At 38.6% G+C, this 27,896-nt stretch overlaps 1 protein-coding gene across 4 annotated transcripts in view; it reads left to right on the top strand.

Annotated features, from left to right (window-relative positions):
* Eip63E (cyclin dependent kinase Eip63E) overlaps positions 1-27,896 on the top strand; it is a 74,598-nt gene that overhangs the window by 33,461 nt on the left and 13,241 nt on the right. For all 4 annotated transcript variants that reach the window (XM_074090806.1, XM_074090805.1, XM_074090808.1 and 1 more), the window contains exons 3-5: positions 13,092-13,250; positions 19,779-19,978; positions 25,313-25,404. In XM_074090806.1, the coding sequence (XP_073946907.1) occupies positions 13,092-13,250; positions 19,779-19,978; positions 25,313-25,404 (451 nt within the window). The remainder of the gene's footprint in view (positions 1-13,091; positions 13,251-19,778; positions 19,979-25,312; positions 25,405-27,896) is intronic.

The raw sequence follows: 27,896 nt of genomic DNA, 5'->3' as shown, positions 1-27,896 counted from the left end.
AACGATGGCAGCGCCAAAGACGCGATTCTCCTTGGCTCAGATTAGACTCGATCATTATAGGCTACCGGCCCTAATTATTACCAAGTCGCTGTCAAGCATCGATCAAACGCTTGTTCTACTTGGTTTCTTTATTCACCTAATCTCTACGTATGTTTTACTTTATAAATCTATCCGTAATCAGCGTAATTTACACATGCAAAGGCAACAAGGCCCTCCTGCTCTACCTAATTACATAAAACTTTGAATTGTGTTTAATTTACAACAAGTACGTTGTAATTGAGGATAGAAAATGGCATTACACCTGGCGTTTTGGTAGATGCGTCCAACAATTTTTTGTAAAACAATGAGTAACCACGACGGAAGTACTACACCCGTAGACGGGTGGGAGCGACCTTCAAGGCGTGAATCAGCAGCGCTCACACGCTACTTAACCGAGTCGCCTGTCCCCGTATATGGATGCTTCTGTTAACTTCTTGCCTGGTACCTATAGCCTAATTTATTATGTAATTTTATATTTTAATCGTTTTATGTTTAAAATTCAAAGGCACTTCAATCTCTACCTCACTTGCTACTCTGAAAAAAAAAGAGGACAAAAGCTGATGGCGTTATAATAGTCACGAAAAAGTGCCAGGTTAGATACTTAATCAGCAACTTGTGCAACTTCACAGCGACCCATTATTTGCATTGCAATATCCTCAGATCAGATTTTTCCTGTGAACTTCACTGGGGTTCAACATCTCCATGATCACTGATTGATAGCAGACTTCCGTCGATTGATAATGCTGCTCTATTTGCCCTGCGTCGACCGCGCCCGTGAAGAACTTGACACAACCCTCACGTTATTGTTTCCTTCGTACAAACATGTATCAGGTTGCATCTGTTTATATTACGCGCTATTGTTACTTTGTGCGTTTCGTGTAGTAATTTCCTTAAGCATTTTGCTTGCTTTGAATTCCCAAGTATATACTAAACAAACAATAAATGATCAGCAAAAATGAGCAGACAAATCGTTCAAAGCAGTGTTTGACTCTAAAACTTTACACGTATTTTAATACAATCAGTGATTTATTCCTAGAGATTAAAAAGCTCGCTTTTCTCGGGTACAAAGACTGGTCGACAAAAAAAGCGATTATACCTAATAAGTTAGCGAAAATGTAAAGCATTGACAGAAAAATTGCCTAAAAGCCATTTATAACCGCAACATCTACATTTAAATTTTATTAGAGCGTCTGTTTTTATTTGGGAAACGAGCAGCGAAATATTAGGAACGTTAATTTCATTTTATAAATTTATAAGATTTAAACAGTTTTCTAAATCGGCGTTTAGACTAGACATACTTACGCAATGTTTTATGTAATTTACTGTAATGAACTATGCGGGTACGTTGAATCACTCGACCTCACAGGAACATTGCATTGTTTTCCTGCACCACTGCCGTGGAGCTTGTTCGAACGGCTTTTTGTCGACCCGCCCCATTGTGCTCCCACTACCCATTCAAATACCGCGTTCTAAAGGCGTCTAACAATTCTCTTTAAAATTCTCCTGACTTTCATCGAGCTCTTCAACAGGTTCTAATATGTATTCAACACACATTATTTCTCCTTGTTTAAGGGTCAGGACAGATATTACCATTAAAGTAACATTAATAGCGATTCTCGGCCACTTGAGAACGCTTTCGTCTTTATTGCTTCAATTGTCTCTTGCTCAACTGTGGTTCCATGTTCCATTACGTAATCATCTTGTAATGTCGTGTGTGAGGTTCGTTGTACCTACTGACATCTCTTCATCGACATAGATGAATATCGTAATGGAAATAAACGATTTGTGACCGCTCGACTCCAGAACTCCGCCGTTAAACAGCACGCTGAATCATTTCCTTATGTTTTGCATTCCGAAAATCATGTCGTCGCTATAAAAGCTTTGCAGCTGCTTCAATAAACTGCAAATACAGATTCGCAGAACTAGTCGTACATTATAGTTCATAGAGGAGTGTATAAGCTAACTGAATTAAAGTAACCATCAATTTGTACTGATAAATGAGCACTAATTAATTTATATCTATTCCTTCACCGGCTTAATGTTTCTGGGAACCATTCAGCTATTAATTTGTTTGAATTCAAATTCATCTTGTATGCTTGAGCTCGGCTTTGTCCAACCATTTAATTAATTTCCTATGTTGTAGTTCTAGACAAAATAATTACGTAACGTTCACATGACAGGTCATTGGACTGTTCATTGTTTTCGCTTTCACTGCTGTAAGCGTTGGTATCTATTAGTTTGGCAAGTCATCAAGATACGTAAATAATCACAATCAATTTAAATATCTACAATTCATGATCTACATTTTTGTATACAGGATAATATAATATCTTATTTGAGCCTCGATTAAAACGAATCATACTGATTCGATCTAAAAATTATTGCAAAATTACCTTATTTTTAATGTCAATATGTGACGGAAAGTTTAAGCTTTTTTAGTATTGTGAATTTGTTTTTTTTTTTTGAAACGGACCCTCAAAAATACGTACATTAAAAAGTAAATTTCCAATTTTATGCACTGTTACAAGACAACATTTAGTGGTCTGCTTTTAAGCGTACTTTTACGAGTGTAACTTTATTGTTGTGTGACTCACACACGTCGGGTAGGGCCGTGTCTGTGTCAGTTTGTTTGTTTACTGCCTCCTCATCATCGCTGTGATAGGAATTAGGATGCCCTGAATTGTTTAACGACGGGTTAACGACTGGCCCTGACTCCTTGAACGCCTCTGTCGGGAAAATTTGTTGACACATTTTTTAGTCGTTCATTAGCTCCTTCAGTCGTCAAATTATGAGACGGTATTAATTTTTATTTAGAGTATCATTATTTTCATGGCTAAAATGTGCAGCTAATTTTAAAACTGATTTAAAAAAAGTAATCACTACTGCCTCGCCTTTCCACTGTAAGGGATGCCTAGGAGAGATCGATCTGTAGCGATATTTTTTTTCTGTGTTATTTATTTAGTGGTTTTCAATAAAGAGTCATTGTATTGTCTTGTAATCTTAGTAATTCAGGTTATTCGTTTAATAGTACAATATCTAAGCCGTATCCGGTAAGATACATATCAGAGACAAGACGACTAGTTTCCAAGCCAGTGGAGCGTTGCGTTGATGTAAATAGTGTTAGTCTATTATACATAAGTGAAATCACCCCGTCCCACAGCTGATTGTCTTGGAGCGTAGGCTGTTCTGACCTTTCTCTGGATCGATATTTAACCTGCTGTCTAAGTGTTCGTAGTTAGCTGTTGGTAGTATTGCCCTGAGGCGAACAAGCGAGGCACAAAATTGATGTTTACAACAGATTTAACAGAAGACAATATAGAGCTAACATTATTTTTTCTTGATTTATGTTCTTGCTTATTAACTTTTTTTGTGTTTTCACCTGAACAGTGGTCTCTGTAATAAATTGTGTTCAGATTTTGATTTTACTTTGAATAGTCAGCAGCACTTTCAGCTTGTAGTTTCCCTTTCGAATGTTCTATTAATATGATATGCATAACCTCGTAACAGTCTCCGAAGTTTCGAAGATTATGGTAATCTTAAGAGGTGGAAGAAGTCGTAACTGCGCTGGCGTGGGTGACAACCAACTTCGGCAAGGCTCGTGCTATGCCTCGAGATAGTTGTGTCGGCGTGAAGTTTGCAGTTTAACCTTTTCGGGTGGCTTTGGTCACCCCTCGGGGGAAGTGGGTCGCTATATTACGTAATAGATTCAGACCTTGCTAGAAACTGCTCATGGGATCGGTATCTGTTATAAGTTGTTTTAAATCTAATTTCAGCGGAGATTAGGTGCGTCTAGTCCCATGTGTTTTGTTGATTTTTGTTAAGAAGGAAATATAAAATCTCATATAAAAAGCTTTGCACGGTTAAAAAGGGTCCTGAAAATGTATTAAAAGTTTTCGTTGTTTAGTTTCAACGTCAAAATTTTCTCTGTCTAGGTTCCACTTCGTAGGAATGTACACACCCGTAGTAACACATGCATACATAGTAAATATTATTCTTAATAATTGGCCGTTGAAATTAAAATTCATCAAAAAAAATGCTTCTTTATAAAGAAGTAAGTCTCTTTAGTATCTGGGTAGCCATAAAGCGTCAATAAATTCTACTTAATTTAACTTGAGCTAAGGCTCACTTGTCGACTTCCACAAAGTCCTCTCAAGTTTTACTTAAGCACGAGTTAAGTTATTAATATCTCGACTAGGCTACCTTTCGTTCATTCTCAATAATTAATTACTAGAATGTACTTTTAATAATACCTTCAGTTTCCTTTTACCTACATTTACAGTCAGGTCGTTTCTGACCCCTGCTATTTGTCACGGAATAGTGATTTGTTAGACAGTGTCCAAAATTTAAGTTAGCTTGATATGATATGCGTTGATTTATTGCTTCCCTCTGTAAATAATTAACGTTGCGATAATGTTGTGATTTATGTTGTTAAATTCACGCTATATACGTCCCTCTACTACCAACAGAAATATATTGCTATTGTTTAAACATGCTTCCATTGCTGATTGATGGCCGAAACTATACGTATAGTTTGTGTTATAGTGTTAACTTTTTTGACCTATTTTCCCAATCTTAATTTATCTTACAATGAACAGGTGCTCTAGAAATTCAATTCCCCTTGTGTGATGCCGCCTTTGTTTACCGAGCATCATACGACAAGGGGTTAATTTCCATAATGTTGGTAAATGAGGCGCGATCCAGTGCACCGAGCCGAGCTAGTCTGGATGTGGGTGCGACCTACATAGCCCCTCGCCCTCCGGCACCGCGAAATGTCGCGTCGTACCTTTTTGTGTCACCCAATTGAGACGGTGCTAAGCCGATAAAAGCCAGAGATATTTTTATACTGAGGCTTTTCTCTGACTCAGTATTCGGTTTTACTTAAGTTTCGAACAAGATTTGTAATGCTCTAAATGTGATGGTATTTTGTTTGTGAGCAATGTACGAAATAGCTAACTAAGTAAATAGACTAACGACAATTTAGACAGAGTTAATGCATTTTCAGCTCCAAACAGACAAATCAAAGCCAACGATCGTTGGTCAAGTTGTCATCGCAAAAGTTCAGCCCTGGCGGATGCTACAGGTGAAACAGTAAGTCCTTGAACTGAAGCGCAACCGCAAAGCCGTCGATAAACCCGCTTCGTCGCAAGCACTGCTGACCGCTTCGACCCTCGTCAACTTTGACAGAGGCATTCGAAGACTTCGCACCGTTCCCTCCCACGTCCCTGCCACGGAATGAATATATAGCGAAACGAATTAATCTTTATCCCCCAAGCCAAAATTTAAAGTCTATCTGAACAAGTACGTTTATATAGCATCAAGATCAACATTCCAAAATCGTGTTTTAGGCGTGAAGTGGGAAATGTAAAACGTACCAAATCCTGGATCTCCACTCTTGACACGATGACGTGTGTCTAACCCTTCTCACATTCACAGTTCGTCGCTCCTACCCGATATTGACATTAGCAAATCTGCTTTACAATAATCTACGTTGCGCTCATGTGACCAACGATATTTGCATGATAATTCACGAGACACTGTGTCATGGCGATTATCACGTAATGTGATTGATTGCTTCTTCGTCATTATATTTCTTTTTACTAACATTTGGGGTTCACAACATAATTTAGCTCTTAAAAGATGTATAGTATAAATATATTCTTAGACCACAATCTCGGCGAGGTCGTTGTTCATGCGATTAATTTCCGTAACCAGACACCGTCTCCACTTTAAAATATACTATGTCATTGTTTTATTTTTCCTCCTTGGTTCCTTAATGTATTTTTATGTGCAGTGTAAGCTCGAGCACTGGATCCAGCACACTACACTATTTATTGACAAGCGATATCGGAAGAAGTCGTGATAGTAATTCAAGTTTAATCTTGCTGTCGTTAAAGGACCGTGTGTGTTGGTCCACACCACCGTCTCCTTTATGGCATTCCTGCAATCCGACGGCACGATATTGGAATCGAACCTCTCTTTTTTTTCATCAGCCACAGAGTTGAGATCAAATATCGATAGTCAGTAGTCTACGACCATAGTCCAATTGCAATATCTGCGAAATATTTCGATCTCTACCTATTAACAGAACTACTTATCTTTGTACTGTGTATTTCTTTGCTATTATATTCAGGACCTTCGAATTATATTTAGTGCTGTTTCTTTTCCTTTCACCCCAAACATAACATAAATAAAGAAAACGAACACGAAACGTAAATGGTAACAGAATCACTTAAAATTACCGCTTGCAATCCGGATAACCGGATATCATATTATCCGGATATCCGCCCATTCAAATCCGGATAGGAAGCTCTTCATTATCCGGATAATTTGGATAATTCGAATATCTGATATCAGCGCGCTCGCGCATTGTGAGAGGTTAGTGTAGTGTATGCATACACACAGATACATTTCTTTTGTATTAGGAAGTTTTACATGCAATACTTATTAGTTAGGTAGGTACATTCTTAATTCTTGTTTGGTAGTGGCGATGATGAATTTCTGGTAAATGTGTATGTAAGTAATGTATGTGTTTATTTTATTAATATATTATATTTTATGTATTTTTTCAATCTTCAATATATTTTTTACCTTACATTACACACACCTGCTTTGATCACCTTTTTCTTGATTCTATGCTAATAACATCGTCAGGTCGAATAAGGTAGAAGAAGAGATTGCTTTTTAGCGATTAGACCCCTGTTTTCTCGTCTCCTACCCTACCTTTTAAGTTCTGATTTCATTTTATAATGAATGTTTTTTGGTGTTCAATACAATACGCTTTGTATTGTATTGTGTTATTTATTTTTATAATAGAGCAAGAGCCAGCCAGACCTTCGTTATAGTATCGTTATAATCCTTCGTTATAGTCCGACTACAGTACCAGAGCACGAAGCCTACTCCTTTGCAGCGGGGAGTCAGACAAGGAGATGTGATCTCTCCGAAACTGTTCACCGCTGGATTGGAAGATGATTTTAAGGTTCTGGACTGGAAAGGACGAGGCATTAACAATAATGGGGAGTACTTCACTCACCTTCGATTCGCCGACGATATTGTAGTCATGGCTGAGACTATGGAGGACCTCAGTGCTATGCTCGCTGACCTCAGCAGAGTTGTTTCCGACCGAGTTAGCTTAAAAATAACATTGGACAAGACGAAAGTCATGTCTAATGTTGTGCCAGCTCCGTAATAGTCGGAGGCTCTGCGCTCGAGTTGTTGACGACTATGTATACCTGGGACAAACGATCCAGTTAGGTAGGTCTAACTTCGAGAAAGAGATCACTCGTCGAATCCGACTCGGCTGGCAGCATTCGGGAAGCTTTGCAGTCTTTTCGGCCAAATTACCGCCAGAAGTCTTTGACCAGTGTGTGTTGCCAGTGATGACATACGGATCTGAGACGTGGCGCCAACGATGGGCCTCATTAGGAAGCTCAAAGTCACTCAAAGGGCTATGGAGAGGTCTATGCTCGGGGTTTCTCTACGGGATAGAGTCATAAATGATGATATCCGCAGTAGAACTAAGGTTACCGAAATAGCAAGAATTGCGAACTGAAGTGGCAGTGAGCGTGCTCGCAGGACTGATGGCCAATGGGTTCTCGAATGTCGTCCGCGGAGCGGGAGACGAGCCGTCGGTAGGCCTTCAATAAGATAGCGACGACCTGGTTAAGATCGCTGAATTGCGTTGGATGCGGAAAGCACAAGACTGGTCTGCGTGGAGAGCCTTGGGTAAGTCCAGCAGTGGACGTCTTTCGGCTGACATGATGAATTATTTACTCTCGATTCTGAGTATTTTTGTGCAAAGTGCTTTCCGGTTCCAGCATATTAAAAATTATTGCATAGTCTGGCTGTGTGGGCTCTCTCCTTAAGGCATTAACCAATCAGAGACAGAGAAGTTATCGAACCGTTTTTTTTTATCACCATTAAAGTGACAAAATAATGAAGTGCGTATAAGACAATCAGTGATTAAAATAACACGATTCTACACGTTTTTTTAAATATTGGAAATTATTCAATTATTCGTAATTCTGAGATTTCAAATATCAAAAATAAAGAAAACGAAGAAACGTACAGAATCACTTAAAATGTTTCCACCGCCTACGAATTTAGGGCAAGTGTTCTCAACAGGTGAACAGCACATTTTGCCGGCTTTCCTATTTTCTCAGTTTATGGTATACTTGAGTGATCCACTTCACGTATGATGACTAACAACCAATGTCAAGACAGCTGTGTTTATAAAAACGAGAACTGTTATGAGGCTGGCCTGAGTCATAACAACGTGACCCCTATGATGACTGTGCCAGACCGACAGACGCATATGGACTCGTACCTAGTGCCTACCAATTGTTTTATCATTGTCCATTTTATTTGTGAACCAGGACAGATGCTAATTACCAAACAGGAGTGAGTCTTTTATAAATATCTTTATTTCATGATATAAGAAATTGCTTTACTTGTTTAAACAGATGAAAATTTGATTTATTCTTGAACTAATCATTTCCAAATGTACCCTGTAACATTTGTAGATTTGTAATTTCGCTCGTAAATAGCTGATCCCAGTTACATCATTGTAGTTACCAATGATACTAGGCCGGTTTGACATTTTCATATTATTGGAAATGACAAGTTACTGAAGTGTTCAACTACTTGCCAGCTCGACTGTACGTATTTTTATCTCTACCGTAATATTTCTTGCTCAAATCTATCAAATACTGCATTAAATTTTTTTCCAATAAATAGAGTAAGAAGTGAGGCTTGATCATTTGATATGATACCGAGTTTCACTGCCGGCAGCTCGAGTGACGCGAAAACAATGAAACAAAAGCTGTTATCTAATTGCATCTAGACGAGCAGCGGAACTTCAGGCCTTAGTCTTCTGACTTTACAATGCAGTTTTGTTGTCTCTTTCCTTCTAGCTATATATGAGCTGCACAGCACTTAAAATACTGTAATAGTTTGCTTACATAGGACCTTCAGGGTATCCGTGTTAGCGTTTAAATTGTGTACATTCTTGTTACATTATTGATTGCCTTGAACATTTTAAAGCTAACATTTCGCACAAGAGGATGCATAATATGCATTACTTTACAACATATTTTTTTAATTTTTTTATTGGACACCACAAATCAGTACAATAAGTTTATAAAAAGACTAAATTCAGGGAAAAGTAGACAATTAGAAGTCTTATCGTTTGAACACGATCTCTTCCAGACAGCCATTTAGGCGTATAGAACCTAATACTAATAGGTATAAGTACGTAACATTTCTTATACTAAAGAATAAGGGGCTGTTTCACCATCCATTGATTAGTGTTAACTGACGGTTAAATGTGATGCCGTCTCTTTTTGTTTTGTTCGAATAGACGGAGACGGCATCGTATTTAACCGTCAGTTAACACTAATCAATGGATGGTGAAACAGTCCCTAAGTGTCATTATCATTACTCATACTGCGATACAACTCTTCTGCTTTTGCGCAATTATTATTCCAAGTTCTACCTTTGCATGTTTGAATCGAAATGTTTTTAATTTGTGTAATGAATTTAAATACCTTTTCGTTCCTTGTTTGGTATGAACAGCATATAATCGTTAGTGTAACACGAAGCAACAGAACGTGTTAATATCCCAAACGGCCGGCTATACGTACTCCACTTTACTGCCGTCCGACGCACGTGCCTCCAACCGCCTCTCTCCTAATCCCACGTTAATCCGACGCGGAAAAGAACCGATAACCATTGTTTTGCGACGATATTTACACTGCATTCTGTGTTTGCTCGGAACACCGTCCGTGCGAACACGCGTTACTATTTAATAACTTAATCTGATTTCCTCGTCCTATAGTGCAGGAACTTTCCGCGCCAAAATGCCTCTTCAGTTTTAGCCGGACTGAGTTATGGACGGTACGTGTGTAGTGTGCTGAAAAGTTGTATAAGTTTTTACTTTTATTATTTCTTTGCTTAGCCAGATTTAAGGATTCGCCCCACATTTATGGCGTTACGAATTTATGAATTTGTCCAACATAACTTACCAATAAGGATAATAAATTGGATCATCAAGTTGCTTATATCTGCTTGTTCGATTTTGTTACCATCTTTAGGTTTCCATTGTGGTACCTAATGAACAATGCGCACTTAATTCATTTTAAAAGCCCGCCATTATCTAGTATCTTATGTCTTTCCAGTGCTTTCCAGTCCAGTGCTACTAAAAACTAATTGTATAATTTTGAACGTGTGTTCTGTGAATAATTTCACGAGAATCTCCCAGATACAATGCTCCACGCCAAAGCGTCTCAATTAAATTGGGCACGCGGTGCACCGCACATATTGTCTGCATAAAATACTGCTAAAAGTGCCGCAAGCACTGTAACTGCTGCACGTAAACGCTCAACTTTTGACGTCACTACTTCGTATAACTTATTCCATATTTACTCTAGCTTTATCCAAGATTTCTAAGTTTAAATTCAAACCGCGGCAAAACATTTGAACTCTATAATCATGACGTGCAACAGCGAATTACGGTACGTGATTTTGTTGTAAAACCTTGACGGAATAATAACTACGTGAACCTTTAAGGAAAGCTCTGAGAGAATAATATTCATAATTGTACCAAAGCTGAACTGGTACTGTTCCGGATGCAAGGAGCAGACGAGCGTGCATAATTAATTAGCACAAAATGTGCACTTAATTAAAGTAATTTGTAAAACAAGCCAAGGTAAAACGGCTGAGCTGGCGACTCGATCTTAATGAAGTCGTTTTAACGCCAGATTATGTCACACCGCTTGACAATCTCGATAATAATAATGTGATAGCTTACTTTAAGTTTATTAAAGCTCGTTCGTGATTCGATTTTTAATCATATTTCGCCTTTGTATTGTCTTAATAACGATAGCTACAGATGATGAAGTCGATACCGACTATTAAGATAGGACTTGACTCGGCATTTAGGTTATCAGCTGCTTAATATTTGATCTCGTTCACCACTAATTTGAATGCTCGAGTGGGTTCACGGGTGTGTGGGAGTTGGCTAATTAAAGTTGTGTCCCGGGGCGGCAGTTGTCACTTCCCTTCCTGTCTTTTGAGCGCTAACGTAACGCGACTCTCTCCCATATACTGTGGAGGAACCTCACTAATTAGTTTCCCTATACAAATTGTATCAGCTCAATACCTAAAATACTTTCCGAAGCCAAAGCCTGGTTCTAATTTCTGCTAACTTTAATTTTGTTTTTACTTCCGAACTAAAATAGCTTTTTAAGTTGGTCGTAGCCTTCAATCGTAAAGAAAAAAGGAAGAGATATTAAAATGAAAACAGACTAAAAATAACCTTGACTTATAATTAAATAAGTCCGATGTACCTCCGTTATTTATTTAATCGTATGGCGTAAAACATTAAACAATTACACTAAAGAAAGAAACTACAAACTAGCTATAAACCTCCGTTAGTAAACAACAACGAAATTTCTTTAATCTGCTGTGACGTTAATTAAAGATCTGTTTAGCTAAGGGCCTTATGAATTAATTTGGGAATTAAGTATGTAAAACGTTTCAGCGTAACGTTGCGGTAGCAGCTGTCTCATTGTGTTGCTCATTGATGGAGATTCAATAAATTAGCTAGGCGAAACGAACCGCGCACTCGACAATTTAATTTTCCACGCGCGTCACGTCAAATGTAATTCGATCAGTAAGAGCTAATACTGGAATTATCTATCTTATTTTAAGCCAATGAGTATTCTTGTTGTGTGCATCGTTTCATTTCTGTATTATCAGTTGATATTTCAGTTCTCTTCTTCATTACTTCTTTTGGATTACTTCTATTAGATTTCTATTTCTATTTGATTCTTAGTTTGGATTACTTTAGCATATTTACATGGTTAAGTCGTTTCTTTTTTTATACGTTACATTAAACATGCTTATTTATAATTGGTTTTCCGGACTCCCTAACGATCTGTACGAAACGATGATTGATCGCTTCTCTATGTAAGACTTGAAGACAAACTATTTTCCATTCCGTTGTTTATTTTACCCGTACGTGAAGATTGATGTTAACATTAACATAGTTTACATTTACACTCCCTGGTCCTGGTTACATTCAAATAAATATGTTTTTATTATTCAGTTACATCAACGAATGAGTTACCCTATTAGTCCATTAGTTTAGCTCTACACCACATTTCAAAATTAGTATAATAAAACACAGCAATAGTAACAGGTACTTATTTATGTTATAGAATAAAACGACTGGTAATCAATTAAATTTAATAGTCTCTTTCACGTCTCCCCACAGTTTGGGTCACACTATTTGTCTACGGCTCTGCATTTGATAGCCACTTCGCTGCCTCCGTTTTGAATGTAAAACACAATATCGGGCCATTGTTCAGTGTCTCGGTGCTATTAATTTCACGTGGTGTGAAATGGTCCCCAAACTTTGTTTAATTGTTACCGGGGCGACTCTCAGCCTGTAATGATCTTCCATTTGAATTTCCCTGAAGATTATTACCCTTGACGAGTTGACGCTGTCACTCCCAGATGGGGGTGCATGTGATTCTTTGACTATAAGTAGTAAACCGCCTAGCTCTGTCTGGTTGTTACCCGTCACAACTGAGATTTCCGCCGCAGTTTCTGACAAAGGATAAAATCGCGAGAGAAGTTGTCTGCTGCCATTATTTTAAGGGCCTACTCGACAACTCTGTATTGTATAGGATAAGATTGTTTTTCCTCGTTCTGCGTGTTATTACTAAAAGATTTTAGATCCAGTTTACTGTGATCTTATAATGTTGCTACGCGATGTGACTTAATTGAAATTTCTGAATGAGTTACGTTAAATAACAAAGCGGAAAAAGAAATTGAATGGCGTACTAGAGTGCCTTTAGCTGTAATATCATGTTGACTTTCTACACCTGCCAAAGAAAGCGTTGTGAAGCTGATTGCGAAAAGTTTCCACCCCAGTACGTGATTCAGTTTGCGCGCTTGTACCAATCCACCCTGGGTTTAGAGTGCTTCTTCCAAATTATACTACGTAGTGTCTAGTAGTAGCAGTCTTTTTGAACATGCCCTAATTGTTGCAGCAACAAAAGACGAGCCAGACGGCGAGGTCGGGGAGTGCCGCGGCCGGCAGCAGAACGGCGGCGGCCGCGGCAAATTGGTATACAACGGGTACTCCGAGGAGTGCTTGGACCGGCTCGAGCCCAACGGGAACATACCGCACGACAAGGACTCACATTATGGTTAGTATGCATTATGAATATACACACTCGTGTATCTATGTTGGAAACTTGCGCTTTTGTTTGTAAGGCGTTAAGCCGAGGCACCCAGAATTCCCACTCACGGTGTATTGTAGTTCCCCATCCCCATTGATCACAAAATTCATATACGTCATAGAATCCAATCATAATAGAGTAAACTATGCGATCCAATCAAATTATTTACCAGTTTGCTAGATAACATTAGACACTACTATCGTTTCTGAAAATGTTTTAAGTAAGTATACCTAGTGTGAATTCTGGTAGTTCCGAAATACTTAGTAGAGACGGAGATCAATATAACTCGTAGGATTAGGTTTAGGACCATCATGTCGCAGTTGGTCTTCCATTGCTCAACGGTGCGGATTGTATCGGTCGACATATACGAGTAGTGCATAATTCAGCCGAATGAAGAATACTTTCTGGTTTAAGAGCGTGCACAGATTTTAGTACGGCGTAAGTACGGACGGAACGAGATGCGTAAACGTGTCGTGCGTAATGTCAAGACTTGAATTAAAAGACCGCGATTTAAATGCCTTGAATACTTTAATATATTGGTGTAACTACTGGTGTGAATCTATAAATATGTGGAGTATTTCATTGTGCGTATAAATAACTAAATGAGTAGGTACCCGGCAACCAGACGCGATGAAACTATTTCCCGCACAACATACGGCGATTACTCGCTACTTATTACCAATAAAAACTGCCATAATCTTACTAATGACAGACACGCCATTAGTCCTAATCTCGTTTTTAATGACACGCGCTAATCATCGTTAATCAACTTGGGCTTACTGATTACACCGCGTTTGTCATTTGTGTCTCATAGTACGCCTTAAGATGTGTTAGTGATTTTTGTTGGATCATTGATGAGTGATTTCTAGCTACGCATGTGTAAATGACAGTTGCAAGTTGCGTCATAATGGTATTGATTTTGGAGAGTTCTAATAAACTTAATTTATAATTAATAAATAATGCATAATGAATCTGTGACCGCAGCATTTGTGTAACATAATTTCACAATACAATTTAATTCCAGAAAAAACTATTCTTTTTGGGAATAGGTGCGTAGTTATTGTATGTCGATTTAATAAGTTTGCAACGGCAGGAAAGAAAACGTTTTTACGATTTACGTTTGTTCTTCTTGCCGTTATTTATCAATATCACAAATATACGTAGATACACATTTAACAACAATCATCAACCATTTCTCGCTCTCTATTTAGAAAGACAAGGTCTAAATTTTCTATGGAGATATTGTCTCTTCTACCTCCTCTTAACAGAGGCTGTCGCAATGCGGCGCTCTGACGCTTTATAGCCCACATTATTGTGTGTCATTATCATTGTTATTAGTTACTAGTTTGTATTGTCATTCGGGTGGTTCAACTAACGCATAAGTATTTGCGACAGCTTGCAGTGATGCTGACCACGCAACGTAATATTTAAATAATATTAAAATATGAACACAGTAAATGATCTACCAGGTTCATATTTTCTGTTTACTTTTTTTAATTTAATTTAATTTAGCATTGAATTAAACAGTATCCATTATTGTAGCCGCGTGAGATTTCATCGTTTACTTGAAATCAGCTGAAAAAGGTAGCTAATTTATGTAGACGTTTATTTTATAAACTAGTTATTCAATATATTATTTTGGATAACTAATGCTCTCATAATTCGATTGAACGTACAGTAATTAAGTTAATTCGATTACCCAGCGAGAACTCCTCGAAGCTACATATACAAAAGTTACATTGCCGAAATAGCTAACTTTGCTCGTAAACAATTACGCCCCGTCTGATGAGTGATGTCTAAGTTTGATCATTAATTTTAAATCTCATCAGTGCGGTCCGCGCGATGTCTTTATTAGACGTTATCATCGCAACCCTTGTTGAGGCGACACGACAAAAACAATTAAGACCTTTGATGTAAACTGAGAGACACTCGCTTAGATTCAGTCATTTCCCCTCACTCCGTGAGCCTGGGCAAGAGAGGACGACAATAGCCGCCTCCTCTTGCCGCGATTACGTTATCTCATTCCTCTCTCAAGGAAAATTGTTTTTATCCTCGTTCTTGCATGTAATATAAAATTTTACAGCATAAATTCTTACCCAACAGTAACTCGTTTATCACAGACAGATTATTTTCACAGTAATCTCTGATCGATTGGATTTATAAGTGGAAATACTTAGATTATTCAATAAGTTACCCCAATCCTGGCAGTGCCAGCTCTCGATAAGCGTAGTCAGTAAGCCCTAACAAGTGGCGGTTAAGTGAACCATAACATACGTTACGCCTGCGTCGCCCGTATTGCTCTATGACATGGGTAAATAAACGCACTGCATGAATATTTATCGACCAATCACGCCGCACCCGAACGCCGAATTTAGACACGCACTTGATTGTGAGAGTACACTGCTACACACATATGAAGGTATTGAAGTAGCATCCACCGCTTTTACTAGTTCCGAATGGACAAATGGACAATAAAGCGGCAGACACGGTGGCCGTGGAAATAGCTTTTTTTTTAGTTAATTCCTTATATCTACCTCTAAGTGAATTTTTTCAATGTCTATTCTAGTTTCTTCCATTCAGTTGCAAATTTCATAACATATTCAACAATCTGTGCAGATGAGAATGAACATTGACTCAAAAGACTAGATTCGGTTGGTCAGTCAAGTTCTGGATAATGCTTGTGAACCTTGTGTCCATATTGATAAAAGGTTCTTTGCGAAATAACTATACAGGGTCCTGGGGGATTAATCGGCCTAACAACGTGCGGGACGCTCTGTTTCGTATGTAAACAAGTTATTGTTTCACTCCAAGGGGAATCTTATAAAATTCCATGAATGAATAAACAAGCAATTTTGGTTTCTGTTTGGATTGTTCGTACGTGTGTGTAGACAGGCTTTTTGTTAAAAATAATACGAAAAGCATAATTAAATTGATGATATTTTTATACGGAATATCCAATTACTGCGATATCGTTATCATACTTTGATAATTTCAAATTCCAATTACACAATTGCGCTAAATTATTGTTGAATTTGTTTAGGAGGTTGTTCGGAATAATTTAATAGCCATTATTATTAGCAAATCCTTTAAACACTTTGTCCAAACGCCTGTAATCATGGTAATGGACTAAATAGATTACCTCTTCCATCCAGGCTAGACATTTTGGTGCCATCGGTGGCCTTAAAACACCCTTGCGTCTCTACAAACTCATTTTACGCATTTCACCGCAAAAAAGGCAATGTTTTGTTTCGCACGCACAATGCTCCGATGTAAATAATAATTAGGCTAATTGCCATTTTGTTTTGGGGCGCACAACACAATGCGAAAGACGCCTGTCCATTTTAATTGGGCTAATACCGCGGAGTGACGCAGTATTTTTCGTGGCCAATAAACATTTTTATTTCCGGGTTATGAAAGATGACATATATGCCTGCAAGCCGATATGAAGGATACATGCATTTGGACGCCCGTCAAAAAGCCTATACTCGTAAAATACGCCCATTCCATTCCTGACATGAAAGTAATAGCGATAGTAAAGCGATGTAGCAGTTTGATAACACGTGTCAGAATGATGAAGGAGACGTAACTGCTGCAAAAAGTAGGCCATTCAAAGGTGTTTTGTGGCAGTTTTTTCAAGCAAGTGATTGAATAATGTCTTAACTTAGCTGAATAGAATACCTACTTAAATTGCAAATACGTAAATTGGATAAAGAAAATTTCACCGAAACCTTTCCACTTGTAAAATACAAAGATACCTGCTGCGAAAGAAATGTAGCATTGTTGAGGGGACGAGTAGGAGCGGGTAATAAGTAAGGTCCTTATTATCCCCACATTTGCTCGGCGATGCCGTCGTTCAACCGTAAGCGCAAGTGAAGCGAACAACCTGATTCTCATTTTAGGTTTTGTTATGATATGTGTATCTACTCCGAGATGATGAAAATTACAGCAATATTAGTCAGTCATTTCGGAATCTATAAAACCACACGGTCCATTTAACTGAAAGCTTTAAATCGATTTGTCTTCAAGATAGGCTCTGATGATTTTCTCGAGGTTTATCAGAAATGTTATTACAATATGCCATTTCTCATCCATATTTTTCACCGCTTTCATACTGACTAATTAATTAGCTACTGATATCTACAAGCAATGTTTATAAAATAATCTACCCTACAACTTTATCCTTTTAGCTTTTAGCAACTATAATACGAATCATTTTCCTATTATGACTGTTGTGATGTGAATTAATGTTGTCTAATATTTTAGCATGTTTCATGTTGTAAGACTCAAATGCCGAGCTTGCCTGACCTATTTGCTCGCCCTGTTATGAAAATAAGCAAGATAAGTTTAAAACTAAAAACCCATTTATGATAGAAATCACGCTCTGAAACATTTTGATCTGAGCTTTAACCAAAAAATCTCACTTGCTCATTTGATTTTGAAATATAGCCTATGTCATCTGGACTATGAAAAACTATTATACGAAAGTACTAAACATACATACTAGAAACTAGACTGTAAATGTTAAAATCATATCCTACATAACCCTTCCTTTTGGGTTTGCCAGAGTCGGGATAACTATACTCATAATCAACTCTCACGCGGTCCTCACGTTCCATTAGCCATTTGTTATTGCCAACATATTCGTTATTGTTATTATTAACTTTAGTAACAATGCTGATAACTTATTATTAATTTTGTAAGTTGGACGTTATTGGAGCGGATCCTTTTCCAAATTCAGAGCTGGCCTTTATTAACGTTAGTGAAACTTTGTATCGTTTGGAAATTTGGTTTAACTATCTTAATATTTAAAAAGCATTTGAGCGATGGTTTATGATTATTGATTATTACTAAAAGTATATCAAAAGTTATCATGTAATCAAATCAGTCTATTGCTATATTGAAGAGTTCATGAGCTGCTATTGAATGTAAGAGTTAATAATATTTATTGATTCAGTTTATCGCACTTGTAAACAGCGTCTCGTCTGGAATTTGTTTCGACAACATACGTGTTCTCGTAAAAAGAAAACTATAAATATCGAAATTGCCTTTTTCGTTACGATTTCCATAAATGTTCGTCTTTGATCGCGAGGTGAATCATATCTCGTCTGCGTCTAATGAAGTATATTCAGATAACTCAGTTTACTTTCTACGTCTGTAAAACTTTTCTGATTCCGCGCGAGGCGGAAGTGTTGCGTTTCTGTATTTTTAACCCCCATATGCCATATACGAAGGGTGTTTCACGAACGGACTGCTCCACTTCGCACACACACTGTGTTCAGGTATTTATGAGCGCTGATATGACATAAGTATGTAACGATGGATGACTCTTACATAATTATTTGATCCATAAACGTTTAGGTACTTACACACTCGGAACGATATCGATTACGATTATTTACGACGATTGCGGGTAACCCAACGGCCCGAACTGCTATTAATACGAACATAATTCTCTCGAAAGGTCATTTCTCAATCTATTATAATATCGAGTAGCGTCGACGTCGCTATCTGCGGGTGATTTATTCGCTCCGTGTTTACTCTGGCGTCGCATCGATATCTCGTCTTTGTGACGCTAACGCGTTTCCAGAGTGCCCCTCGATACGAATATCGACGAGACGTGAAAAATAGCTCCTTCCCAACATCCGCCAAAGCGCGGACGTTCAATCGACGTCGCATTTTTTTCCCTCGCCGAATTAATTTGCTTACTAAGTGCTCGCAGGGAAATTGTGTCAAGAGTTTTAGCCCGTCAATTGCTGAGCCTCCCGGTGTTTATATTTTAGAGTGCTCGATAATTTATTGGCAAAATATGAAGGGAAAGTATGCCAAGTGAATACGGATTCGATGAATGAGCTTTTATGATGTCATCAGCAGATGTCTTTATCTGGGAGAAGGAAAATGTGTTATCGTGTCGCCGGCTTGTATTGCGATGTCGTCATTTTATTTCGCGATTATTTCAACGAATTGCTAACAATAGCGGCAGAAATACTTCAAAGGTTTTGGACGAAAAGATTCTATTAAAAATTTCGTCGCTTTCTATTTGAAACTAATTTGGTAGATGGCTTCACAGCATTCGATTTCACGCCACTTGTTGATTCTACGAACATTGGCTTGAATTCCTATCGTAATATTCTATTACTTAGCTAGTTCTCATGAGACTCTCAACTCAAATATGATCCTCCTCTTCACGATCTATGTTTTATATTCATACTCTATAGAAAATGCATGTAGTAAAACGTTTTGACCTTCATCAATCCATTTTATGTTATCGAAAACTAATTAGAGCTGGAGTATCAATATCTCTGTTTAGAACTATGGTCAAGCTTCTCTTCGAGCCGCTCATGAACACTATTTTTCCCCCCAGTAAGAAATTGACACAGCAGCAGCCGCCAATTCTTGGTATCAACATCAACTCCACTATATCTTTCTTCTATTAGATGGTAGATATATAGTAGGTTTCATGATAATTTTAATTTCATTTTATTTGTTTGTCTACAGAGTGGAGCGGAGGTGGCAATGGCGAGTATCGCGTTCGGAGGCAGCTCTCCGTATCCTCAGACTCAAAGTTGCTGGACGAAGGGGCGCGGGAAGATGCACGAGTGATCATGAGGCCGAAGCGGCCGCCGAGACCCAAGTCGGAGGCGTTCCTCGCACACGACCACTCCAACCGACGCACCAAGCGGTTTAGTGCCTTTGGGGTCAGTACCAACTGGTTACCTAACATTGACTAACACTAAAGTTATGCGTTTCGGGAAACTACAGTCTGTTCAATATAGGAATGGACAGAAGGAACATAGGCTCTTTATAATGCACGCTTTAGGAAATCATTTAATTAATTGCATTTTTTTAGTATACGATCTAAACTTAATTCTAATTAAAATATCGAAAGCGTAAATATTAGTTTCAATTATTCATTAACTAACTGTTGCCCGCGACTCCGTTCAGGTAGATTTCGTTTATTGCTATCCCGCGGGAACTATGCAATTATATCTGTATACCGAATTTCACTTCAATCGGTTCAACGGTTATTAAAACGTGAAGAGGTAAGTAACAAACAAACATACAGACTTACAAACTTTCGCAATTATAATACTACTTGGATAAGCGAATGCTATCGAGGCATAGAAATGTGATCGAACGGTAGGCGTTGTTAACTTAGCACTGCCATAAGTTGCCAGAAGAATTTTCAGGGTGAGTGCGTTCACGACGGTTTCGTTGTTATGTTAACTTCTGACTGTTATGATAGGAATCATGTGTCACCTATGCAAGTTAATCCTAAAGCGCCAATTTATTAGTTTTTTTAAATTGTCTGCACCCCTCCAGTGATTTTGCTGCGAATGATGTGCATTGTGCTCAAGCGTCGTGTCCCATACAGTTGGAGTGTGTGCTTTGAAGTGATTCAGCAACTCTGCATCTTTGCGATGCATATGCAATGAATTTTGTAGACCGTAATACGATTTCAGCGTACAGTCAGTGACATCAATATCTAACTTAACAAAGCGTGCTAAATATCTGATACGACTATTTCTAGAGCCTAAGGACGTGTGAGGTATTTTTGCACGCTCCCCTGTGGCAGATATTAATTCAGGTACCTACCTACCTCTCAAACGTACAGTCGAACAAATTGATTTATGTACTTGGGTGAAACCTTTTAATAATTATTTATAACTATCATTTCCTTGACAAAAGTATGGGATGTCAACATAAAGTAGCAAAAAAGTTTCTACCCTGGTACATTATTTATTTTGTTTGACTATATAGTAAATCAAAAACTGAGAAAACCATTAATCCAATTAGGCAAAATTGCATGGCTCAGCCAGGAGCTAATTCTATAGTCTCGAGTTAAGTGCTTCGTTGCTAACCCAGGGCTAAGTTGTGTAAAAAAAATGGAACTTTTATCCATAACCCTTAGTCAAACTAGTGTTCTTTTTTTTTGTCGTCTAGGATGTTGGTCAGTAATACTGCAGTAAAGTCTACTAAAATTATAAAGTGAATATTTGACGTAAATACGATGGTAAATTGTATATATTTACTAAGTTGTTTAGGGTAGATCTCGATCACGTCCTCAAAATTGTTCTGTGTGTGCCCCAGTAGAAAATATGATCAAACATTGTATTGATGTTAGTGATAAACTTTTATCCGCTGAAATATATTGCGCGCACTCTTAGCCAGTTATCCGTAAGTGCGGTCGTTTGTAATGAAAGTCTCGTATTATAAAGAATAGTGATAGATGGCACCAGCAGCCTCCCCTAAACAAATAGGCCGAGGATCTGGCTGACGTTGATCGATTATGGAATTCAGTTCAATTTGCACTAAATATGGGATTGTCGCTGCCGTCTTGAAACAAACCCTTGCGCAAATCGTTGCTGGAGGATACAGATTTGTCAATAATAAGTGTAAGATGGATTAATAGTGTTGCAATGTCTGTGGCGAGACATCTTAGTAAGTAGGATTAGAACAATAATATTAAACTTGTAAATTCATTCCACATCTACACAATATTGAATTAAATTTATTTCTACTTACTTAATTGCTATTCAGGCTTAGTGCAGAATATTTAGAAGAATCAGAGAACAAAACTAAAGGTTATGATTGTTTTTTTGGAGTCTTTTTTGTATTTTTTATTTCAACTCCAAATTTGTTACTTTTACGGGTATCCCGTGAAACCATATCGAAAATACAAACTGAGACATGGATGCACAGAAAAACCAGAAAAAGAGACCAGCGCTGGGAATCGAACCCAGGTCCTCAGCAATCCGTGCTGCGTGCTATAACCCCTACACCACCGCTAGACAGGAATCTAGACACGAATTTTTCCTATGCATACATATCTCAGGTTGCTTATTTCTACTACGCTACTTATGCAGCAGCACTAGCGACATCTATGTTCCGCTCTCATCGAGAGACGTCACACTCTTTCGGAACCAACCGCTCACCCAGACAAGAGATGTCGCTACTAAGCAATCAAATTATGATGAACCAATCATAATTTGATTATGAAGGAAAAATTCGTGTCTAGATTCCTGTCCAGCGGTGGTGTAGGGGTTATAGCACGCAGCACGGATTGCTGAGGACCTGGGTTCGATTCCCAGCGCTGGTCTTTTTTTCTGGTTTTTCTGTGCATCCATGTCTCAGTTTGTATTTTCGATATGGAAAACTAAAGGTCTCTACATATATCACCGTATCATACCATGACCGTAATGCAATACCAACGTGTCAGGCAACAATATATTATTTGTATTGAAAAGTATGAGACTCTGCCCACTACTCACTAGGAAGCACGTTTCGCAACCAGCCGTCGCCATCGCGGGTCATGTATGCGCTTGACATTCCGTTCCTGACGCGTTCCTATTAATTACGGTCATGGCAAAATACGGTGTAGTGGTTAGAGAAATAGTAATGACGGTTTTGACGGTCCCTTACTGATTGCTCCTCTCATCCACTTCCACTCAAAGGTTAACTAGTAGAAATCCCTTAAAAAGGATAAGTTTCTTTGTTTTGTACAATTAACAGTTTGCAGTTTGCAATTCGACTGCGACATAACTGCCTATAAATTTTATATTACAGCAGGAGAAGCGAAAAGCAACATCGTTTCGGGATGATAATACACACTATAACATTTCTGTTTCTCTTTATTACCAGTTGTGCGGGAATGATGTTAAAAGCAAAAATCTAAGAGAAAGTTTGATGTCGGCTATGATGCCGATAATAATAATTTATTACTCCTTACTTAGTGAAGAGGAATAACAAGAAACCAGCAAGTGCCTATTATGTGTCACACAGCAAACGCCACTCTCATAGTGCATCCACAAACACATCCATTAGGCAATTCAAATATTTAGTCAGGTTGTGTGGCGAAGAAAGCGAAACAGTGTAGTTGGCAACCGAAGTGATGATACTTCACTACCTAATCGTTATAAACAGGCTCTTGGCGCTATTAAGTATAGCTTAACTGTCTTATAAAACTTTACGACTGTAATCCTTTGTATTAAATATAATGACCCGGATAACTCACGTCTTAAATCGAGTTTAGCTCGACCGATTTAAGACGTGAGTTATATTTAATATGAGTGAATCTCACGGTAGTTTCGTGTAATCCTTTGTTTTGCCAAGGATTAAATTAACACAATGGAAACTCCTTTCTTCATACATTTATGTAAATTTTGTATTACACGTTAACTTTTTAAAAATATGATGTTTCTTTGCTTGTAGGGCCGTTACATACGGGCTCAATTCCAACCGAACCTACCGATTGCCCGTAAAATTCAATCGCAGCACTAGCGTGCAGTTTGCGTGCAGCTTTACTAATTGCAACGGTACTGCAATGAAAAATTGATAGGCAGTTGCGTTGCAGTTGAATTGTAGTCCGTGTGCAACTGTGTTTAGTAAGTAATTATTTAAGCTGATGCTTTTATTAGACTACAGATGTTTCCTTTGTTTCTAGCTGGCCAAATTGAATCTTTCTGCATAAATCGGGGTGGAACTGCACGAGTCTTGTCTTAACCAAGAGTATGTTTGTTTATCACAGCGATACTGCTGAAAAAAAAAAAACTATTACGGCCGCTTGATAGTTTCCATCGTATGCATTATTATGTACATATCGTCAGTGAAATACAAACTTTTTCCCTTGGTAACGGTGGTCGTGGAGCAGTAAGCAAGGCTTGAAATCGGTGCCAAGACAAATACCGATATGTGTACTGCTTTAGTATCGATATTTTCGATATTAGTGTTTGAAATTAGACCAAAAATATTGGTTCCACCTCCAATCCAACCGCAGGACACTCTCAGAACGAGAAGGCTTAGGCCGTAGTTCCAACGCCCTGTGCCCAGTGCGGGTCCAGTGTGGATTTAAATGTTCACACACACCCTTGAATTTATTCGCAGGTCCAGGTTTCCTTACGATGTTTTCCTTCACCGTAAAGCTCATGGTAAATTTCGAATGAAAATATGGTAAATTACCAGTACTAAAGCCGTAATGTCCCGGTATTTTTGGCATCGATTTAAAACCCCATAAGCAAGGAAAACTACCACCGTAATTGTACGGACCTCCGCAAAGCAGCGCATAAATAAATCTACGTGTAATTACGAGCGCTTTCACATATAGGCGTTTTTGTCGCGCGACTTTAGGGCTTCTAAGTCGCGCTGCAGTAGCGCGACTCGTATCCATACATATTTAAGGGGCTACCCGAGGTTTTCATCGATTTTTGACAAGTTTTGAATCGTATCTCCTACTTTTGCACTACAGATAGAATTATAAGTCAAACGGCTATCGGTTCTCCAATCTTTTATCTCCATTTTTGTCTACCGGATTTTGAAAAAAATGAATACTTAATTTTGTATGATTTTTTTAAACATTGTCTGAAAAAAAAAAAAAACACTTATTTCGTATCTCTATTGACGTGAAAGATCTAACATATACGAAATCTACATATTTGGGTCTGTAAAAAGTGGTCGAGGGTTTTCATTTGAAACTAATTAAAACAAAAGTTATGGCCAGAAAACCAGTTTTTTGGCCTAAAATTGTTCAACTTTGATGCCAAATATCTCGAAAACAATGAACTTTTAAGTAAATATGGAATAACATATTGCTTAAAACCGTTGTTGTCAATATAGTAAGCTACAAAAATCATTAGAAAACTAAGGAATTCAGATCGAAGGTCATTGGGGCATGGGATCCCCTTAAGTAGCGCAGCTGCAGCGCGACAGCCGCGCGACGGTCGCGCGACAGAAGCGCGACTGCAGCGCTCCGAGCCAGCGGTGGCAGATACTGTGAAGCGCGGCTGTCGCTAGCGACGGCGTCGCGACTTAGCCGCACTACAGCCGTTGTAATGTGAAGGGATTCGCTGTGCCGCGCTTCAGTCGCGCGACAAAAACGCCTATAATAATATGTGAAAGCGCTCTACGTTTAATCAACAATTCACTGCTTGAAAGAGTTCAACAACACTAGGTTTGACGTCACCGCCGGTCGCGCCGTAAATTATCGGATTACACCGACTCCAGTGATAAATGGACATTTTTGTTTTTGCCGACAGGGTGACTCTCCGTTCGGGAAATCCGAAGCATACATAAAGCTGGAGCAGCTCGGAGAGGGGTCCTACGCCACTGTTTATAAAGGGTATAGCAAGTAAGTAAACGTGGTAACATAATCTAATCATTTAGATTAAGTAAGTGTATAAAGTATTTAATTAATGGGCAATCGATGGATGCAAGCGACAACTCGTCGTTCTTTGAGACGTCCCACCCAAGGGGGAGGCATTTGTTCAGCAGTGACCGTCTTCCGGCTGATGATGATGAACTAATGGTTTTAACTATGGCCTCTCAAGCGGGATGTCGTGGGTTCGAGCCCGGATTCGCACCTCATGTGATTTTTGGAATTTATGTGCAAAATAACATCTGTAACCATGAGCTTTTCAATAAAGGAAAGCACTGAGAAGCAAATTAAAAATAGTTATGTCGCGTCGAGAGATACCCGTACTTTTCAAAAATTCTGAGCCATAAATTAGCACAGACGTCACGATGATGTGACTATGAATTTCATAAAGATAGCCTGCTTACTTTTTATAATAACCCAAACAACTTAGAAATGTTGAAAAACCCCCGAAATTGGCATTTCAAAGTTCAAAGTTCGCAACCACCAACCACCACATCCACCATCACCTCCACCAACGCAAATGAACTGTAAAAATCAGCATCGAAATCAGTCCCTCCGTTTGAGAGCTATGATGCCACAGACAGACATTGGCGTCAAACTTATTATAACAACCCCTCTTTTTATGTTGGGGGTTAAAAATAACACTCAGGTAAAAATGGTGTTAAAGATACACGGAAAATAAATCAAGAATCTAGTAGTAGGTAATATAAAACTCGTCGCGTTGCGACGACGGGGCGCGATCTGCACGCAACCAAAATGACTAACACTCGCACTGATGTCTCAGTTATCTCTTTCTGGCTCACCGTGTTGGATAGAGACGCAATGAGCGACAAGCGAGTAAACGGGGCGCGTACCCAGACAAAATGGAAACTTAAGTAAAATCCGCTCGCAAATTGTCAAAGTAAATCTTTGAGCCACTTAGCATTGCAACGGGGCAAGTAGGTAAAAGGAATCCTCACGTATGGAAAATCTACTTTAAAACCTGGTACCCACTGGTTCTAAATTGTCATCCTAAATATTAACATAAATAATTAAATGTCGCCTGCAATTTCGTCTGCGTCTCGCTCTAACTATGCACTTGGATTAAAAAGAAACACTACCAGTCGATTAGGCTTGTAGCTTTCTGTCTGTGAAAGAGTTTAAAACTCCGTAATTTCAGAGGTTATCCTCGACAAACAAACAAAACTGAGACGCTAAAAATAAACACAAATTTAGGAACTAATATCAAAATTATCAAGTTGAATCATTCTCATTTATTACTTAAGCCAGTCACAAGATTATGTCCATGAGACCTGACTGAGGCTATATTGTCCAACCCGCTGACGCTCGCGGTCGCATTTACCTCTTTCTATACTCCTACACCATTTGACAGAACGCAATTGTTGAATGTACTGTGTACCACTTCTGTTTGCGGTATTCCTTATGTTATGAAGCTGCTTATCGAACTTTATAAATATGCAAGTATTGTTTTGGTAACATTATGACATTCTCTGTTGATCGGTATCGTCGCCTCCTTACATATTCAAAGGCGACATGTCACTACGTCTTTTAATTAATGCTGAAAGTTTCAACAAGTATTTTTTTTAAATAGCCTATATAGTGTCTCACTGCTGGGCAAAGGCCTCCCCTTTCTCCTTCCACTCGTCTCTGGCTTCGGCAAAATGTTGCCAGTCCGGCTAGAATCGCTCCAAATCGTCCCGCCACCTTCTTTTAGGCCTACCTCTGCTCCGGTGCCCGTCGCTTGGAACCCAAGTAATAATCTGCTTTAATTTCTACATTTCCGTGTTAAAGTGTTCGTGCCCGTCATGTCAGCAATAACAAGCTTATTCCCAATCAAAATGCTTAAAATAACTGGGATAGGTAAACGTCTTACACGCCGGCAATCCAACCACATTCAGAACAAAACAAACATACATCATCCACGCTAAGCTATTGCCCCACTACATTTATCATTTAACACTGGTGCATCTACCAGTTAGTTCTGCCGCTAGATTTCACGTGCCACAAATTAATCCAAATAAAACCGTCTGCATGTTCTCGCGAGCTAAATCCGTACTATTAAAATATCCTATTGGTCACACAATAGTGGTCGTATCGATGCTATGTCCTTACGCATCACCATTATCATATGATATGGACCTATTGTGTTCCAACTTTGTAATGCCTCTTTGACGTCAGTGATGTATTTAAAGTGAGACGCGTCCTGCGGGTAACTACTGCATAAATATGTATGGTGTTGTCTGCTGCCAAAGTAAAGTGAATAAAGATACAATTTTCAGTACCTAGTTATTTATCTATAAAAAAGACTTTAAAAAATTAACAGTCTATGTAGACGACATGGTTTACTTATCCGGATTTTCGAGTTGTCCAACTCGAACAGAGAGGCAAGGACATAATCACAATATCTTTTATCATTTCATTCTGCCAAATGGTGTCAGCGCGTTGGACAATACAGCCTTAGAGAC

This window comes from Choristoneura fumiferana, chromosome 8, assembly GCF_025370935.1.
Source record: "Choristoneura fumiferana chromosome 8, NRCan_CFum_1, whole genome shotgun sequence".
In the NCBI taxonomy this organism is placed as follows: Eukaryota; Metazoa; Arthropoda; class Insecta; order Lepidoptera; family Tortricidae; genus Choristoneura; species Choristoneura fumiferana.
The sequence above is the reverse complement of the archived record's forward strand: the minus strand, read 5'-3'. Positions and strand labels throughout refer to the sequence as shown.